The sequence below is a fragment of the Gavia stellata genome, chromosome 37 (genome assembly GCF_030936135.1).
Source record: "Gavia stellata isolate bGavSte3 chromosome 37, bGavSte3.hap2, whole genome shotgun sequence".
Lineage (NCBI taxonomy): Eukaryota > Metazoa > Chordata > Aves > Gaviiformes > Gaviidae > Gavia > Gavia stellata.
Genome location: NC_082630.1, coordinates 1,699,094 through 1,717,975, shown reverse-complemented (window position 1 = coordinate 1,717,975; position 18,882 = coordinate 1,699,094). Strand labels below are relative to the sequence as shown.

General features: G+C 53.7%; 1 protein-coding gene across 1 annotated transcript in view; it reads right to left on the bottom strand.

Annotated features, from left to right (window-relative positions):
• Positions 1-977: 977 nt before the first annotated feature.
• CUL9 (cullin 9) overlaps positions 978-18,882 on the bottom strand; it is a 35,381-nt gene continuing 17,476 nt past the window's right edge. The window contains exons 15-41 of the mRNA XM_059832983.1: positions 18,786-18,876; positions 18,530-18,701; positions 18,222-18,327; positions 17,727-17,822; positions 17,463-17,638; positions 16,791-16,924; positions 16,535-16,711; positions 16,175-16,290; positions 15,528-15,710; positions 15,002-15,159; positions 14,441-14,651; positions 14,177-14,342; positions 13,879-14,024; positions 13,583-13,700; positions 12,967-13,163; positions 12,624-12,883; positions 12,183-12,546; positions 11,721-11,861; positions 7,258-7,422; positions 7,005-7,168; positions 5,936-6,029; positions 5,639-5,713; positions 5,050-5,160; positions 3,616-3,733; positions 3,124-3,257; positions 2,827-2,918; positions 978-1,862 (exon numbers count right to left, since the gene is read on the bottom strand). Of these exons, the coding sequence (XP_059688966.1) occupies positions 1,661-1,862; positions 2,827-2,918; positions 3,124-3,257; positions 3,616-3,733; positions 5,050-5,160; positions 5,639-5,713; positions 5,936-6,029; positions 7,005-7,168; positions 7,258-7,422; positions 11,721-11,861; positions 12,183-12,546; positions 12,624-12,883; positions 12,967-13,163; positions 13,583-13,700; positions 13,879-14,024; positions 14,177-14,342; positions 14,441-14,651; positions 15,002-15,159; positions 15,528-15,710; positions 16,175-16,290; positions 16,535-16,711; positions 16,791-16,924; positions 17,463-17,638; positions 17,727-17,822; positions 18,222-18,327; positions 18,530-18,701; positions 18,786-18,876 (4,167 nt within the window). The 3' untranslated portion in view covers positions 978-1,660. The remainder of the gene's footprint in view (positions 1,863-2,826; positions 2,919-3,123; positions 3,258-3,615; positions 3,734-5,049; positions 5,161-5,638; positions 5,714-5,935; positions 6,030-7,004; positions 7,169-7,257; positions 7,423-11,720; positions 11,862-12,182; positions 12,547-12,623; positions 12,884-12,966; positions 13,164-13,582; positions 13,701-13,878; positions 14,025-14,176; positions 14,343-14,440; positions 14,652-15,001; positions 15,160-15,527; positions 15,711-16,174; positions 16,291-16,534; positions 16,712-16,790; positions 16,925-17,462; positions 17,639-17,726; positions 17,823-18,221; positions 18,328-18,529; positions 18,702-18,785; positions 18,877-18,882) is intronic.

The window sequence follows — 18,882 nt, the reverse complement described above, 5'->3', positions numbered from 1 at the left end:
TGCATGTGGTGTTTTGAGCCTTCAGTCATTTTAAAAACGATTAGGTGCTGCCACCTTCTTGCATGTCAGCCTTCCTGCATTGCTTTTCCCTCTCCTGCTGCATACTCACATACTCCATCTCTGGCATCTACAATGTTCTGCTCCGTCCCCCAACAACCTGGGGAATTCAGGCTGTTCCTGCAAGGATTGGTCACACTGGGGAAGATGAAGCTGTCTGGGCATCCCCACCACATCACATCTCTCCCCCCAGCGGCCCCAAGGATTGGGCCCAGAGATGTGTCACACTCTGATTGTGGGGCAGACAGCGAGGAGGCTGAACCCCATGCAGGACTAGGAGCAAGGGGGGGGGGGGGAGTGGGGAAAAAAAAAAATCAGTTCTCTCCCTGGTCTGCCCCCAGCAATTGTCCCCTACCCAGCATCCCCTAACAGCCCCACATCCCTCCCAGATGGTACCCAAGGCCTGAGAAAAGCCCTGTATCTCCAAAACAATCCCACAAACTTCCAAATCACCCCTCAAGCCCCAATAGCAGTCCCACATCTGCCTCTTGCTGGGCCCCAGATGTTACCACCTTCATCAACATGCAGGCATTCTGTCTTGCACCTGCTCCCAGAAACACCAGCCCCACTACTCTGCGTGGTCTGGTCCCCTGCCCTCTTTCCAATCCCTCCCCATACCTCTTACTGTTCCCTCAACTGCCCAGGAAGGAAAAGCCACTTTGCAGGATAGACTGCATGGCCTGGGTGAGGATCCCAAACCCACACCAATTTCACAGACAACTCCTGGGATTAGCACATCCAGGTCACATCCTCCTCACTCGAGAATGTCCCGCTCTCCCTTCATGTTCCCCATAGACAACAAGGAGGCTTGTGCTAAAAGAAAACTGTTTCTTTTTTAAACAGAACTTTTTTCAACCCTTGATCCTCAGGGTTTTCTTTTTTGCAAAGATAAAGTATTATCTGAACAACCTCTGCATATATATATACATATATCCTATATGTGTGTGTGCGCACACGCGCATACATTTATACAGTTACAAACAGTCCTGCAAACTTGTGCCACTCATAGCAGCCCATCCTGCTTCACAGCAGAGAAGACAACTCCAACAAACAGCAAAAAAGCTGTCCCCCTCAACTAGAGGAATGCACTGAACCACATCCATCTGTGGCTCTGGAGGGAATCCCACCAGCTCCAGATGGGAGGCTTTGACTTGAGTGCAAACCCATCACTTTACAGTATTTCTAGACACTGGATGGATTAGACAGTGCCATGCTAGGACACATGCCACACTCATCTGTGCCCAGTCCTTGGGGAGTGCATGCCCAAGGAACAGTCCTTTAGCAGGTGGCAAACAGTCCTCACTTTGCAGCTGGACTGTGACTTTCTAACTCAATTAGATACCTATGGGCAGAAATGGAGAGAAAGGAGAAAGGCGAGGAGATGTCTTTCTGAGAGAGGTGGCCACAGTAACACAGCCCATCTGTCCAGAGCAGTGTTTCTGCATATTAAAGGGGAGTCACTGAGCAAGTAGCCCCCAGAGGAAATGTCTCTTTGTTCTGCCTGAAAGTTCCCCACTGTCTTTGAAGAAAGACATTAACACAAACTGGTGGAGACAGAGCAGAGACAGAGGTCCAGGCTGGCAAGCTGAGTGACAGCCCACGTCTAGTCATAGGCATCTTCATCATCAAAGTAGGAGTCACAATCAAGGTTATCTGACTCATCATCGAACAGAAAGTTGTCTTCATCAAGGTCGTCATCATCATCATCATAGTCTTCCTGCCATTGTGGTTCATACTCCTCATCTTCTACCTCTTTGCCACCTTCATCTGTGTTGGGGGAGTCACACAGGATGGTACGTTTTGGCCTATTGAGGAGGAGAACATCAGAGCAGAGTCCCAGCTGTGAGCAGCAACCACAACTCAGCCCCACACCGCCCTCATCCTCCCTACTACCATCACCTCAGCATCCCCATCCAAAGCCATGCCTCGGGGACAGAGCAGCCATGCAGGCGCACCTAGGAGAAGGTGATTAAATGGCCTTATCCATGCATGCAGCACAGGGCTGCACCTGCCTGCAGTCTGCCACCAGCCCTGGTGTCTCAGCCTCATTCCAAGGAGACCAGAAACCCTGCTCTGAAACAGAGTGTCTCTTGACTTAGTTGTCATTCTTTCTTGCAACACTCAGCACCCTGTTCAGCTCCTGGAAACACAGCAGCTGTCATAGGGGATTGGTCACACTGGGCTAGCAGATGCCAGTTGTGTTTCTTGGTTTAAACAGCACGTCATACAGGAATGAGTTTCAAAACACATCATCTTCCAATCATACTTAACATCTGCGAGCTCAGTACTCTAGGACAGGAAAACAACAAACCATCCATTTCACCTCTCAACACACTATTTTACAGCTGTGTCACCTCTTTTCCATTCCCTTCTTAAAATAAATGTCAGGCCCTTCCATCTCCCCCCATGTATATTCTTATTCTTGCTTCTCTCATCTAGATGCCTCCTAGGTCTCTGATACACTTCTGAAGAAAGAGTGTGACTCTCCACAGAAACCCAAGAGAGTCCAAGGGAGAGGAACTTCCATAACTGGGTCTGCCAGTGATGGAGCTGTCTTGACCATAGCTGCATACCGAGTGGAGGTTTTGCTGGTGTCCCTACACCACTATGTCACCTACACTGTTATCTCAAACCACAACACAGGATGCAAGTAATCAGTATCTGTTATTAACTCTTTTGTATGTCAGCGAGCACAGGAGAAAACTCCTGTCACCAGCTTTTTGTCTACACTCACCCACCTTTCCTTGTTACCCCACCAAGAAAACTTACCCTACACAGGCAGGAGCTGAAGTAGGCACACTAGAGAGTTTCACCTTTCTCTGACGAGGAACTGCCAAAGTCTGGAGCCCAACATGGAAATCCTGCTAGCATGGAAGAACAGCCAGAAGAGAGAGATAATATGCGATTTGGGGTGGATTTGGGGTGGATTTGTGCTGCAAAACCCCTCCCTACATACACACAGCACAGAGTCTATCCCCTCAGCTGATCAAGCCCCTTTTTCTAAGTTTGCCCAAGATCAAACTAGACCAGAGCAAGACAAGCCACTAACGGGCACGTGGACTTCACCTGGGTGGAAAGCCAGAGAATCGCAAAGAGGCGCTCCTTGATCTGGTGTACCAACTCCAAACCAGCACTGAAATGCTCTGCTTTCAGGAGCTGAAGAGAAGAGGCCAGGTCCTGGTACTGCAGCAGGGTTTCCTCTGCAATTCAAGGCCAACAAAGTCACGCTGCTTCCCACACTCTTAAGCAGAGACCGAATCCCTTGGCTCTGATTATGAAGCCAGTCACAGCTACTTAGGTCTCCTGTGCACATACATTCATTCATTCCTCTTTCAGAAGGGAACATGTTGCTCCTTACTGCATCAGTCTCCACCTGCAGCCAAACTGCTTCAGTGGATTTCCCAGAATTACATCAAGAAGGCAAAAATGGGCTGGGAGAAGTGAGAGAGACCAGCTGGGTGCTGGTTTGTATGCTATTGCCCCGCTACAGAGCTGCCACTCTTTGAATCAGACAGCTGGGAATGCTTGTCTCTACTTCGGAGGGGCTATGGGACTTACCCAGAAGGATCTGCAGAGCATTAGTGTGCAGCTCTAGGCTCTCAGTCTGCTGTTCCACAACATCCATGCTCTCAGTGTCCTGGTTATAGTAGCTGTACACACAGGAGTAGGCCAGCACCTGAAGCAGTACAGATCATGCTGTAAGCATCCTCCTTCAGCTTCAGAGTGGGCAAGAAGAGAGGAGCATCAAACCCTTCGAGACTTCATTACGTTTCAGTGGCTGAGAGAAGCCTGGCAGTGCTTCTGGTCTGTGAACCATTATGACAAGTGGCAGCAGTGCCAGGCTACCTAGAGCTACTTGTAGGACTGGAAATGAATGTGTAATTATTTTGTCCTGAAGTCTGAAATAACTGATTGTTCCCACCTGCAAACCATCAAAAGAACACAGACTGGAATGCATAGCAAGTGTGACTGACCAGCAGGCAGAGACTCAAAACAACCAGCACACAGAATCTAGACATTGCTGGGCAGCCCAGGTTGAACTCAAGCGGCAATGAACTGAAAGACCTGAGCCCAAAGGGAAGCAGGCATGGTGCTACACAGCACCAAGAGGCCACGACAAAGGCATTTCAACAAGAGAAACTCCTATTATGAATGAATGACCCCTAAAACCGTCCAGGCACCCAGCAGGAAACAAGACCACTGTTTCCATTTAAAGAAAAGGGCCAGAAAAGCCAGCAGCAGCAAGCAACAGTGATATGTATCCCAGCAAACATAGGGGCTACAATACTGAAAAGACAAAACAGGGTCAGACACCTTTGTTCCACATGCCTCTCTCAAAATCAAGTCTGCCTGCACAAACAAGGCATACATTGCAAAGGCAATACTGCAAAGGCAATTCCCACCTCCCTCCTATGTTTCAGGGGATAGAAGACATTGCAGGCCTATGCTCTCACAGGCTTACTGCACACATCCAGTGGCTGCACTGCAAATCCTTCATAATGTGGCTATCAGGGCATGTAGTAGGTAACTCAGTGCTCTCAAAACACCTATGGCTCGTAAAATGAAGTTAAGAAAGGAAAATCCTAAGATGAGCATCAAGAGGGAGTTCCTAACTGTAACAGAGCATCAGGAGAGCTTTCAAAAGGTATGTACCATCACCAGCGCATTTCAAATTGGAATGGACCAAACCCAGTACATGAAAACCCTAAATATAGATCCTTGTGCTGATTCCATGGTATGAACTTGAGCTAAGCTCCAAATCCTACGATCTGACCGTGAGGAACACTGCAGACAGAGCCCAACTCAAAGTGAGAGCAGGGAAAGGCAGACGTGACCTATTCCCCTGTCCTGATGCTATTCCTCCCCTCAAGCTTTTTCTCTCTCCCCCTGTTTGGAATAGAGCAAGGCTGGTGTCTCCTCACTTTAAGAAAGGCATAAAACACACCAACAGAATTAGGCCTAAACCTCAGCAAGCCTGTTATGCAGCCTTACCTTCCGTGCCTGTTCTAGCACTTTGCAGGCATCAAGAACAAAGGTCAAAGTCCTAATTTTTGGCATCTCACTGATGGAAGAAACCCTGTTCCTCAGACTCACTGCAAATTCCTGCAATAACCACAGGAAGAAAGAAGAAGTCAATGTCAAGCTCCACAAGATCACAAAAACAGGACCTTCCACACAGAAAATTGCTAAGCATCCTGAAGTGCCATCCCAGAAGATGCAGGCAGCAGGAGAGCATTTACTGCATCTATGACATGTCTACTGTGCCATCACTTCAACCTTGTACAGTATTTCAGCTCTAGACAGAGCTCAGCCTTCAGCTGCCATTGCTTCCAAGTACTGCATCACTTTGAGCACGTGAACACCACAAGTTTGGTGTTCAGTTTCCACAACGGACTTGGTACAAGAAAGCAGGCCAAGAAGTACCCATTACGTCAGAGCAAGGGTGAAATGACCAGGCATCCCCACCTGGATCCGAAGCCTGCTTCTCAGCTTTAGGTGAAATACATTGAGACACAACAAAAACTGTCCTGCTCATCAGACCTAAGACAACAGAGTCAGCATCTGCAAAGGAAGGCCTTACCCTTGCATGATGATGAAAGGTGCATCTCTCATTGTAGTCCTGAAAACGCTTCTCCTGCCAAGCTGCTTTACTCACCTGAAAGGAAAGGTAGAAGTAACCTGTAGCAACTTCCCTCAAGTACCAGCGTTGCCTGGAAATGGCTACCACACATACAGACTTTGACAATACTATCAGTATTACTGGCAAGTGCACAAAGTCCAGAGTAAAGGGCACAAGTGGCGATCCTCACCCTCTCTCCGAGAGGCCAGGTGCATCTGAACACAAGCATGAACCACTGGGATATAGCAAATCACTCACCATAGCAGAGCAGTTGTAATAATCCTTATGAGTCGGCCTCCAGGGCTTGAGGCAACGCCAACAGAAGCCGTGATTACACTTGGCACATGTCATGCTGCACGGCAGGAGAAGAACAATGGGAATCACTCAGTCCTAACAGCCACTTGCAGACAGTTCCTCCCAGTGCTCCACTACATCACAGGGCTGGAGTATGCGATCCAGTCACTCCTATTCACTCAGTACTATGCATTTCCCTGCATGTATTTTTTTAAAGCCTTTGCTGGAAGCAGATGATGCTTAAAACCAGTCATTGTGTCTCCAAAAATGAGCTGGGTAAACTGCCAGCACGATCTCACAGTACCAATTTACCAAGTACTTGAAGGGTGAACTAAGCATTCCACAGTTTGAAGCAAGATCCACATGAGCACCTCACCTCTTCCCTCAGTAATGCAGCACTCCACAGTGCAGAAAGGCACTGCGCAGCCCTAGGGCCACACACAACATGTGGGGACAAATCACAGCTGGGCACTAAGGGCCAGGCCATTGCAAGAAAGAAACAAATAGTGACTCCTAAGCCCTGGCCTCAAAGCTGGAGGCAACTCTCCTATCATGTAAAAAGCTGCCAGCGATCCAAGCCAATTCAAAAGAGGCAGTTAAAAGAAAATTGCTTAAAGTTTACAGTTGGACTTGATGATCTTGAAGGTCTTTTCCAACCTAAATGATTCTGTCATTCTATAAGTTACAGGAATACGTGAGCATGAAAGAAAAAATGGTGCTGAGATATCCACTCCCCTAACCTGTACCTCTGTATGTCTATAGCAAATTCTGAGAGCAGACAAGTGTGCACCATAAAAAGGTACTGCAAAATGAGGTTTGGTTCTACTACAGAGCTATCAATGGATTTAACTCTGAATGCTGGGGAACATTTTGCTTTTCCTAGGAATTAAAAGCAATCACTCATTCCTTTAAAACTATAAACAAGACCTACTATAACTCTTACTCCACAGCCAAAAAAAAAAAAGTACAATGGACCTAACTGTACAACTTTGCCCTCTCCAGTCTCCAGTAGCAAACAAAAATGTATACTCACTGCAGGCACCCCTCATTTTTCTCTATCTGAGCCTGGCAGCTTGGGCAGTGCTTCGAAATGAGCTTAGCCAGATGTTTGCTTTGGGCTTCACTTGTCATTCCCTCATAGTACCCATCGTCATCCACCCACTGAGACATGTGGCTGCAGCTGGCAGGATAATGGGCCTGGAAGAGAGACCCAGTCAACCACACAAAAGCAGAATGGTGTGCGCCAAACCCAAGACAGTATTGCCCGTGATTCAGCTCAGCCTCACCTCTGGGAAGTTGCAGTTGAAGCAGGATATCCAGGAGCACTTGGAACAGGCTGCCCCATAACCAAGTCCATCCTTAAGGAGGATCTGATCACAGCCCTGGGGGTTGGTGCACCATGTCAGGTTGGAGCAACACTCAACATAGCCTCTGAGGAGGGCTTTTTCATACTGTAATAAGAAGCCAGGAAGGAGATTTAAGGCAGAGAAGCTGCATGGTTAGGCCTTACAGCTGGGGTCTAGTGCCTCTGGGCTCTGCATCTGACTGAACAACTGCTCATGACAAAACAGCACTAACTTAGTTTACTTTTTCATTCCCTTTGTGTAAGTTCCCCACCCCTCCTGTCACATCTGGAGGCCGTTTCATATAATCACAGAATAGCTGAGCTTGGAAGGCACTTTGGAGATAAAAACTAGTCCAACCCCTCCAGCTCAAAGAAAGGTTACTCAGGACCACGTCTAGTTCGGTTTTGAGCATACCCAAGGACAGAGACTACAAGCCTCTCTGCCCAACCTACTCCAATGTCCCATTACCCTTACTGTTAAAAAAAAAAAGTTTCCTTATGTTTAAATGGAATTCCTTGCATTTAAATTAGTGCCCACTGCCTCTAATCCTTTCACTGGCTATCACCAAGAAGAATTTGGCTCCTTAATCCCATTTGTGTGTTTACACATGTTGATAAGATCCACCCCTGAACCTTTTCTTTTCCAGGCTAAACAAACCCAGCTCTCTCAGCTTCTCCTAGAGGTGTTCCAAAACCTAAATCAGCTTTGTGGCCTTTTGCTGGATTCTCCCCAGTATGTCCATGTCTTTCTTGTACTGGTGAGCCCAGAAGTGGACATAGTACTCCAGGTGTGGTCTCACCAGCACTGGGTACAGGGGAAGGATCACCTTCTTCAGCCTGCTGTCAATGCTCTTCCTAATTCAATCTAGGATGCTTGTGGACCTTCTTAGCCACAGGGGCACACTACTGGCTTATGTTCAACTTGTTGTCCACCATGATCCCTTTTTTTTTTCCTGCAGGGATGCTTTCCAGATGGTTGGCCCCTGGCACATACTGTTGCATTGGGTTATTCCACCCCAGGAGCAGGACTTGGCATTGTCCTTTGTTGAGCTTAACGATATTCTCGTTTGCTAAGTTCTCTAATCTGCTGAGGTTCCTCTGAATGGCAGCACAACCATCTGGAGTGTCAACCAGTCCTCCCACCTGTTGATCATCTATAAATTTGCTGAGGTGCACTTGATCCCATCATCCAGGTCATCATTGAAGATGTTAAACAACGTTAACCTTAGTATCAACCTCTGGGTTACAGCGCTAGTGACTGGCCTCCAGCTGAGCTTTCTGCCATTGATCATAACCCTTTGAGCTCAGCAGGCCATCTCACTGTCCACTCATCCAGCTTGTACTTCATCAGGTTTTTTTATATGAAGATTTCACGGATGATGGTGTAGGAAGCCTTACTAAAGCTGAGATAAACATCTCCCCTCATCCACCAAGCCAATCATCTCACCATAGAAAGCTATCAGGTGCTCTTTTTAACTTTTTCTGATTTTAAGCTACTCGGCAGACTTTGGCTTAGTTACATGATGTACAAAGGGGAAGGAGAATCGCTTTGCCCACAGCCTCTAGACATTACTGCAGAGGAAAGGCAAATTGGTTATCAATAATGGTCTGTTCAGGTAGGGACCTAGGGATGCAACTATACTGAGTGTAGATGTGGCACTGCAGGACATGGTTTAGTGGGCACGGTGGTTGTTGGGTTGATGGTTGGATTTGATGATCTTACAGGTCTTTTCCAGCCTTAGTGATTCTGTGATACTGCACATAGTAGCTTAGTTTTCTATGCTCAGTTACTCTAGCGTAAGGACTGTGCAAACATACACAAAGCTAGAGGAAGTTCAGAAGAAATCCTGTAGTCTTCACAGCCCTCCTGCAGAGATTTTTGCGTACCTGGAGAGCCACTCAAAAGCCGCCAGGCACAGAAAGGACAATACAGGTCACAACAAGTACTGGAGAGAAAAGGTACAAACCCTGAGCACTGAAGGGCTCAGACAGGGCTCTTGTTCATTTCTCTCTCTCGTTTATTCTCTCTTGTTCATTCTCTCTCCCAGGCAACCTAAACCAGAGAGTGTGCACTGACTGGCTGTGAGGATGTCAGCCTGTGTCATGGCAAAATGCCTGGTGGAGGCAAAGCTTCAGCAAAGCCACTTCATTCTTCTCAGAGAGTCAACATCTGTGTCTGTTGTCATCCTGTTGACAGACAATGTGATCATTTCTGCCCAGACACCAGTACCCAGAGAGATAAATGGGTACTTGAGTCAGCAGACAGCATCAAATCACAGCCTTCACACAGGCTGAATGTCACAACATCTGATGTTTGGAGTTTTGCTCTATCCTGTTCTTTTGCTGAGGAGAAGACAGAGATGCAATTGCTGAAGCGGATGTAGGATTCCTACCGGAACCTTAAGAGAAAAAGCTGCTCTCAGGAAGTTGCTGGAACAAGTGTCCAATGAAGATCTGGGAAAAAAACTAGCCAGGTACAATCAAGAAGTTGCCAAGTACCTCATGACACTGACCAACAGATCTTAGAGGAATCTTTGCACATGCTGGAGTTAATCCAGGTATGGAGCCTATGGCATGACTCCTAGCAAAGAATCCCTGGGGGCAGAATGGAAGACCACCCCTGAAGAACAGGCTCTCAAGGAACTTGAGGGAAACAAGGTTGAGAGAAAACCTCTTTCAGAAACATGACAGGGTTTATGTTTTGTAGAAATACAAGCATGAAAAGTTTAAATTCAAATATTCTTATATTAGCAAGAGTGCAGCCAGCAGGCAAGGGAAGGGATTTCTCACAGCTATTTGGCACTGGTGACACAATTGGATACTGGGAACAGTTTGGGCTCCCAAGTACAAGACAGACATTAACAGACTAGAGAAAATGTCCACAGGCCACTAAGACAGTCAGGGCTGGAGCACAGAATGTATGAGGGGAAGCTGAGAGAGCTGGGTTTGTTCACCATGGGGAGAAGGCAGCAGAGGGGGATCTTACCACTGCCTACAGCTACCTAAATGTAAGATGCAGAGAAGACTCAAATTGGAGCAGTATGTTTTAACTTCAGCGTTAGATCTTCACACAATAATCTGGCTATTTTGAGCGCAGGCTTGGGCCAGAGATCTCCACATATTATTGCAACCTAAATTATTCTATGACTGTATCTGCAACTCTGCACGAGGCATTAATGCTCCAGCCATACCACTTACCGAGCAAAAAGGGAAACAGGTAACATTTTCAATGAGAGCATCAGAGCAACTTGTTAAAAGTGGCTGCAATTTATGTTGACCTGCAATAATTACTTTTTTTTTTATGAAATAGCCATAGCAATAGGACATTAGATCCTGCTCTCAGACAGATGTGACTACAGGATTTGCAAAGCCAGTAAGAACTAACTGCCCAGATACATGCACTAATTCTCCAAGCATTTCTTATAGAAAACAAGATACAAAAGACGCATCGAAGGAAATGCTTTTCTGTAGCCTTGCCCATTTTGGTTGCCAGTTTGCAAGCTGAAAGAAAAATTGTAAGATAGAACAGTCTTTACAACTACTGTTCATTTCTCCTTAAGACTGTTCACACAAGGATCATAATGACAGTAACGAGTTGGAAGAGGAGGAGAGTATTTTTGGAGAAGCAATTGCTGGCGGAAACCTGTCAAACAACAGAGCAGTGGAAAACAGAGGAGACACCTGTTCTGTCCAGCAATTAACAAAAAGAGTCTGTCATGTGACAGCCACTGCTCTGCTATTAGGTGGGGAGGGCATAACTAAAACCTGAAAGAATAGGGAGAAAAAGTAGCTTCTGCCTCACATCAAGCAGCTCCTGCTGCCCTCTGCTGACTGAGGACTAAGGAGAGCAGAGCTCAGGAAGCCTGGTTTAGAGATGTCTGTAGACCCACACAGACTTAATTAGAGTGAAGTTTAAGTCTGATGTGGTAACTTCTGTCATCTTCACAAAAACCCGAGGTGCTCAAAGCCAGAGACTGATGGAAGAGAAAGGATGCTGGGGTCATTGATGCAGCGATAAAATGAAATTGCTCAAATGTTTTCTCTTAATTTGTCCTAGAATTTACAATTGCTTCTAGCACACCAGCAGAGGACACTTGTCATGAGCTGCTACCACAGCTCTCACTTGGTCCTCAACTAAGGATGCACCTGAAATGTTGTTTGCTGGAGACATGTATAGAGGAAATACCACTGTGCTCTTTTGCTGATGTTATGCTTTCCCGAATAGCTGGTACTCACCATGATCAGAGACAACAGACACCACTGGGCATAAATCCGGTCTGCCTCAATTATCACACTGCCAGTCTTAGTAATGGGAAGGGGAAAAGCAGCAGCAAGATTTACCTGCTAGTGCTGACCAAAATGAAAAAGAGCTTGGACACCCAGTAACCACCTCTGCTACTTCACCTTGGCTATAATCTCCTCGGAGGAAACGATGGAACAAATGAAGGCTGCAGTCGGCTGTGCATGGCACTCAGATATGGGACAGGTGCAGTTGACAACCATGTTTTGTTCAATGCGAGTTGTGAGATACTCACTCCAACAAGGCTGTGAATGCAGAAGAGGAGAGATCAGAGCTAAACAGGAGCTGCACCACCTGGGTTATGTGACCCTGGAAGCCCACACCACCCAGCAGAGAGTGCATGAAACCACCACAAACCCTGGATAAGTACTCAAAAGCGCAAAAGTGGGAACAGACTAATCAGGAACTGAAGGATCACAACAAGCAAGGGAGCTGAGAAAAGAGAATGTATGAGCTCTGTGAAAACCACCTGGTAACAGCTTCAGACAAAGCCAACCAACTGCCACCAACTAGGCAGCAGCAATTCCCTGCTAAGTTACAGGAGCCAAAGACCCCAGGATCTTCACCTTGCAGCAGTAGTGCATGCAGCAGAGGGTTGGTGGCTTCTCAGTGGGACATAGCTGGTTCACACAGACTGGGCAGTGCGTTCCTGGGCTCGGGGGGGGCTGTGCATCCTGCACTTGCAGCCCCGAGGAGATGAGCAGGGTCTCACGGTTCTCCACATAGCACTGGATCAGGAAATCCACATTCCACCTGCAGTGCATGAGGAGGTGCCGAGCAACATCATCCGGGATGCTCAGAGTATCCTGGACCTGCTGTACTGTCTGGTTCATGAGCAGCTTCGCTTCCTCTGGACTAAGCGTGTGCCCCACTGGCACCTGCAGCATTGCCATGAGAAACTCCTCCGACCTGCCTACGCCAGGATTCAACCTGACATGGAGAAATGTGCCACGTCCATACAGGGTGGAGACACACACCCCTCCACACCTAGTGACATGCATCCCTACCAATACAGGCAGTCTATGCTGTCCTCGTCCAGAGATGCCTCTGGTGGCCTGCTGTGGAAAACCATCTGTGCCTGGCCCCCAAGAGGTGTTGTGGGCTCAGCAGAGATGTATTCCAAGACATGAGGCCTCTCCTCCTGGCGCCGGAGATAGCCCTGGTTCAGCAGGTGCAGGACACAGGACAGCACATCCACGCTGTGGCAGCAGAAGCTCAGGAACTGCAGCCCTGGCCCCAACTCACCCTTCTGACAGGCATCAATCACCTATGGCAGCAAGGGAGCCCCACATTGCAGTGCAGCGCAGCACCCAGACGGCCCCCCCTCTCTGCCCCTCAAGCCCTCCATACCCTAAACACCAGGTTGTCAATGTGAAGCTGCTTCTCCACCTTGAGGATGCGGGTGATGAGGCAGCAGAGGACGTTCCTCTTCCTTTCCAGGGCGCTGACCTCAGCCCTCTCTGCCCGCAGGTACCTCTGCCGGGGCAGCAGCCTCAGGTGGCAGCCAGAGGCACGGGCCAGGGCTGCCTGGTTCAGCCGCAGCACACCTGGAGCTAGTACCCGGCCCGGGGTCAGCCAAGCCCCGAGCTGGGCCCTGAAGGAGCCCCAGGACACACGTGTGGCTGTTGGACCCAACCCTGGGCCTCCCGCCGCTGCCTTCACAGGTGTCGGCCCCATCCCTGTCCCTCACACATGGCCCCAAGCAACAGCCACACGCACAACCCTGGACCCGCTCCCCAATCCCACACGCAGACCTGAGACCCAACCACCCACGCTGACCCCACGCCCCACCCCCAGCCCCACGCATGGCCTCAGGCCCCAGCTTGACAGACCTGCGCCCCAAGCACCGACAGATAGACTCACCCCAGCCTACTCCCTTCCCCTACAGGCTCATGCACCCCAAGCCCAGCACCCACCTGGGGCTCAGACCAGCACTTCCCCAGGGCTACCCCAGCCCCACACTCACCTCCTGGCATGCAGCTCCACACCAGGACTCCCTCGCCGTGGGTCAGCGGTGTCAGTGCGTGGTGCATCAGGTCAGCGGGGAGCCCCGTGGCCTGCAGCAGGGCCTCCACAGCCACCTCCTGCAGGAGGGTGTGGGAGGGGAATGGCCAGCCAAGACCCACTGGCCACGGGCCCAGCCAAACAAGGCGGGGCCTGTGCCCCAAACACCACTGGAGACCCCACCGGAAGGGAGGACACGGCCCTGCCATGCTCCAGCATCCGCTGCCTCCCTCACCCCACTGTGGCCCCAGTTCCTACCTCGGCGCTGTTGAAGCGCAGCAGGATGTACATCTGCAGCGTGGACACGTGGAGGACGCAGTCTCCAAACTGCAGTTCGGCATGGCCCAGCCACGTCCACTGCAACCGCCGGGGCTTTGTGCACTCCCAGCCCAGCTGGCTCTGGCCTGCCAGAGACAGCATCAGCGCAAGGGCCGGGGGCCAGCCCTGCCAGGCACTCCCAGCACACCCCAGCACTCCTGCCACTCCTGGCCGAGCTGCTGTGGAGGGCCTGGGCCCCAGCGAGACCCCCATGTGCACCCACTGCCACGACACTCACTCCGCCTGCAGAAGTCAGCAAACTCATCCAGGGGGGAGCTCAGGGCCGCCGAGAAAAACCTCCCAGGTTCATCCATGTAGCAGAATGGGGAAACGGGCCAGCAGCGCGGGGACAGGGCCAGCACCTTCACCTCCGGCACATCCACCACCGAGGCTGTCCCCAGTGCCTGGGCACGTGGACAGGAGGGCGGCTCAGGACAGGCCCCAGGATCCCTGGGGGGAACGCGGGCAGCCCCCAGCCTCCCCACCCCATCAGCACGCTCACCTCGTCCAGGCCTGTGTCCAGCTCCAGCAGCCGCTTGTCCTGCTCCTGCAGCTGGAAGAGGTAAAACTGCTGCTGGAGCTCCTCCGACTCAGCCAAGTTGCTCAGCATCTCTTGGGGAAAGCGGCTGGGGAAGCACAGCCCGATCTGCTCCACGATGGCTCCTTCCAGCCAAGACGGCCCTTGCGCCAGGAGCCGGTCACCCAGGTAGTGCCTGCCACAGCCACCAGCGTCAGGTCAGGGGCTGGCCCGAGCCCCGCAGCCATCATCAGCCACCCGCCAGGAGACAGAGACGGCCCTGGCCTCACCCCAAGGCACACAGGCCCGGCAGCCCGTCTCCCCTCCCTGTTGCCAACAGGGAATGTGCCTCCGCAGACCGGCAGCGCCCACGGGCCCTCACAGCCTTGCCCTCCAGATGCCAGAGCCAGGAAAAGCAAAGCGGGAGCACCACTGCCACACCAGGGCAGGCTCAGCCGCGGCCTCAGCGCCGCCTGCGCCTCCCCCGCCACACCACACCGTGCCGCACCAGGCCCTCTGGTCCCGTGGAGACACGGCACCCCTCACCGGTAGAAGTGCTCGAAGGTGTGGGCGAGCTCCAGACCACTGAAGACGACGAAGGGCTCCAGGATCTGCTGCAGCCGCTGCACCGGCCCTGCGCTGCCCACAGCCCTGTGGAGCTCCTGGATCTGCCCGTCAAGATAGCGGGCAAACTGCTCACTCACCTGCAGAGGGACAGGGATGGCTGCGGAGGGGGCTCACCAGGTGGCTGCACAGCTGGGCTCAGGGAATGTCCCTGCAGGGAGCAGCTGAGAAACACTGGCGCTCGAGGGCAGGGGCCAAGGGTGCCCAGGCACCAGCCCCAGGCAGGAGCACACCAGGGCTGGGGCCACATCGTGACAAGCACCATGCACCCGCAGTTGGGCACTGTCCAGGGGCGCTGCAAGGCAGGGCTCCGTGGCTGGGTGGGGGGCCAGGACACCACCCACCCAGAGCTCGCCCCGAGGCTGTGGGCCAGGGCAGCCTCCCCAGCCTGCGCCCGGGGCCGGTGAGGCTGGGGCCCCGGCACTGATGCCACACTCCCTCGACTCACGTGCAGAGTGGCAAGAAAGGAGAGCTGCAGCAAAGCCCCTGCGAAGCCCTGGCCCAGGGCCAGCACGAAGGCAGCCTGCTGCCCAAAGAGCTCCTCCGTGGCGCCACGCAGGCGCTGGTACAGCCCGCAGTATCGCTCCACAAGGTCCGGCGCCTGCCCTGCCGCCTCCAGGAACTGCTGCACCTGCAGGACGCACCACGAGAGGGGTGAGCCCCGCAGCGGGACGCACCTATGGCCTGTGAGAATACCTACAGCCCCAGCCTCACTCTGCCAACACCAACTGCCCAGGTTCCGGCCAGGGGGCTACCAAGAGTTTCTGGCGAGTTTGTGGCTGGGCAGGGGCTGCGGGGGCAGGACAGAAGCGCAGCAGCAGCCCAGCAGGAAACAAGTAGTGCGACACGGTACCCACCTCCCAGCCTGCAGCACCAGCCTGGCAACACGGCCAGGCCAACGCCTGAGCCCTGCCAGGGTGGCAAGCACAGCAGGGCTGTCCCCACACCCCTCCAGGCCCTGTGGAGGCCAGGTACAGCTCCACACCCTCCCCATGCTCCCAGGGCACTGCCAGGCCCTGCTCCCCCTTACACCCACCCACTGCAGGGTCCCACATGCCCTCTCCAGCACCCACGGCCAGCCCGCCAAGCTCCTACCTGCTGCTGCACCACGCCACGCCAGCACTGCGAGATGCCCCACAAGCCGCTTGACTTCTCCACCGCTGCCTTCACAGCCCTGGCCGGCACCTCCTTGTTCTTCCTCTCTTTCCCGCCTGCCAAGGGACAACCCTGGGCTCAGCACGGCTCCGTGGGCAGGCTCCACACACTCACTGCCAGCAGCGTACCCCTCTGGAGATGCCAGGGAGGCACGACCACTGCGGGGGCACAGCCACGAGCCTTCCCTGTCTCGGGAGCCTCCTGTGCCACCAGGCCCTCCCCAGCGGATCCCCACAGCCACAGCCTGGCACTCTGTACCACTGTCCTCCCAGCCCCATAGGAGGGCAGCTCCTCGCTCACCAGCTGCTCTCGCCTCCTCTGGCTCTGGGCCACCGGGGTCCACGTGCACCAGGAGCTGGGTCAGGCGCCGCACACGGGAACCGAAGACAGCACCGTGGCTCGTGGCATGGCAGGGTGGCTCCATGCTCTCCAGGTACTTGCTCAGCAGCCAGGCCAGGGGGCTGATGCCCTGGGGGTCTGTGAGGCCAACCAGACTCACAGCAGGGTGCCTCAGCCTGGGGCACAGTGTGGGCGGGCCCGGGAGAGGGCAGGGTACCTGGGCTGGTGATGCTCTGCACCAAGGGGTTCACCAGGGCCTCCCAGCACGTTCTGCCCAAGGCCAGGGCCGCCTCATCGTCAGGAAGGAAGCGGTCAGCGAAGCTCTGCTCGTGCCGCAGTGCCCGGTTCAGCCTGCAACAGCGACTGGGCAGCACACAGTGGTGCCAGGCACCTGCCCACAGCCAGGGGGACTCGCCCAGGAAAGCAGAGCGTGGCGATCGCTCCCTGCCCTACCCCTTGCCAGGCAAGATGGCTCAGCAACCCCACTCGCCCCCAGCACCCAGGGCCCCTCACTGCTCCTGGGCCCTGCCCACACTGGGCCTCAGGGACCTCGCAGCCCCCGCCAAACTGGGGGGCTGTGCAGTGCCTGCGGCCACGACACCCTGCCTACGCCTGACCGACCTCCGCCAGGTCAGGATGCGCCGGCCCCTGTGGGGCACCTCTCTGGTGACCTAGCCATGCCCATGTACCCAGCTTAAACCTGGCAGACCCCAAGGGGGACCCCTCCAGGACCACTGGTGGCCAGGGAGGAGACAGGGCCACTCCCTATCCAGGTGGGACGCCTGGCTGCTCCTCTCCTGGCCCTGCAGTCCCTTCGCGGGCTGTCAGCAACGTCCCCCCAGGCCCTGGGACGGCAGGGACGCGATGAAGCAGCCAGGAGACAACTCACCTGCCAAAGAGCTGCAGCAGTCGCCCCCGGTCCTGGCAGATCTCCTGGCACCAGGCATGAGCCCGAGTAGTGCAGGAGAGGAACGTCCGTCGGCACAGCTGCTCCTTGAAGATGGGCCAGAAAGTGGGCTTGGGACCCAGCACCTCGATGCCACGCACACGTGTGTCAATGCCGCCCTATGGGAGAGCACAACCCTCAGCTCCTCAGGCATGGCTCTGACACCCCACGCTGCCAGCTCCCTGGCCTGGCCCCCTGCTCCCCTACCTGCTGGCACCGCTTCACCCGGATCTGGATGACGGGCCAGAAGCGGGTCATGTTCTCCAGCAGGATCACTCTGCTGTCTGTGGGCAGGACGGTCACCTGCAGGCAGACAGCAAGCCCTCAGCACACCAGGCACTGAGCGCCAGCCACCCTGCATGCTTCCCTGGCCACCCCCCGTTAAAGCCATGACCTCCATCCCTGCCAGCAGCCCCTACGCAGCCACAGGGCACCCCCTGCCAGGGCCCCACTTCTGGCTCACAGCCCCAGCACACCAGCCTGCTGCAGACTGGGCTGCAGGGCTGCCCAGGCCCAAGTCTCCAGTACCCGCTGCCCACAGCCAGGAGCAGGCTCCTGCAGCACAGCTCCTGCCATCCCCACCTCCCTGTAGGGCACCTCCCAGGGCCCCAGCACCAGGGCCAGATCTTCGCGGGGCACAGCAAGGACCAGCCCACTGCTCCAGTGGAGCCCCATGGCCTGAGCAGTCCCTGCGAGACTCACCGCATTGAGCTCAGTTCTGATGGTGGCAGGGCTGTCTCCCCCCAGCACCACAACACGGGCCGGCATGTAGCTGGAGTCCTCGCTGGCTACCAGCATGCTCATCTCCCTGCAGCGCAGCAAACACGGTGCTGCTCAGCAGTCCCCACCTCCCTGCCCTGGCCCCTGCCAGCCCCACGCACTGCTGCCCACATCCAGCAACACCCAGGGCAGGGACCACTGGGGCAGGGCTCGCACACATCCCCAAAGCCCTCTCCTCCCCACACAGCCGCTGGCCCTCCTGGCCCCAAGGCCCCCCAGCCCGGCCCCACCTGACCACCACACCACACTGCATGTGGACAGTGATGAAGTGGGAGCCCGTGCTGCCGTTTGACTCCCAGTAGGTCTTGGGGTTCCTGTCTGTGAGTTTGCTGGCCCGGTGGGGGTTGGAGGAGACCTGCACCTTCTCCCAACACTTGTCCTCCTTCACCTCCACGCTGGAGCCTGGCAGAAGAGCACATGGAGCCTCCAGCCACCAGGCCAGCACATGCCAGGCACAGGGCTCCAGCTCCCGCCCCCTGCACTCACCGCGGCACAGGTTGCGCAGAAAGACGTCAAAGAAGGGGATGCTGATGGGCTGGTGGCTCCGGCGGTGCTCCTCAATCTGCCCCAGGACCAGCTACAG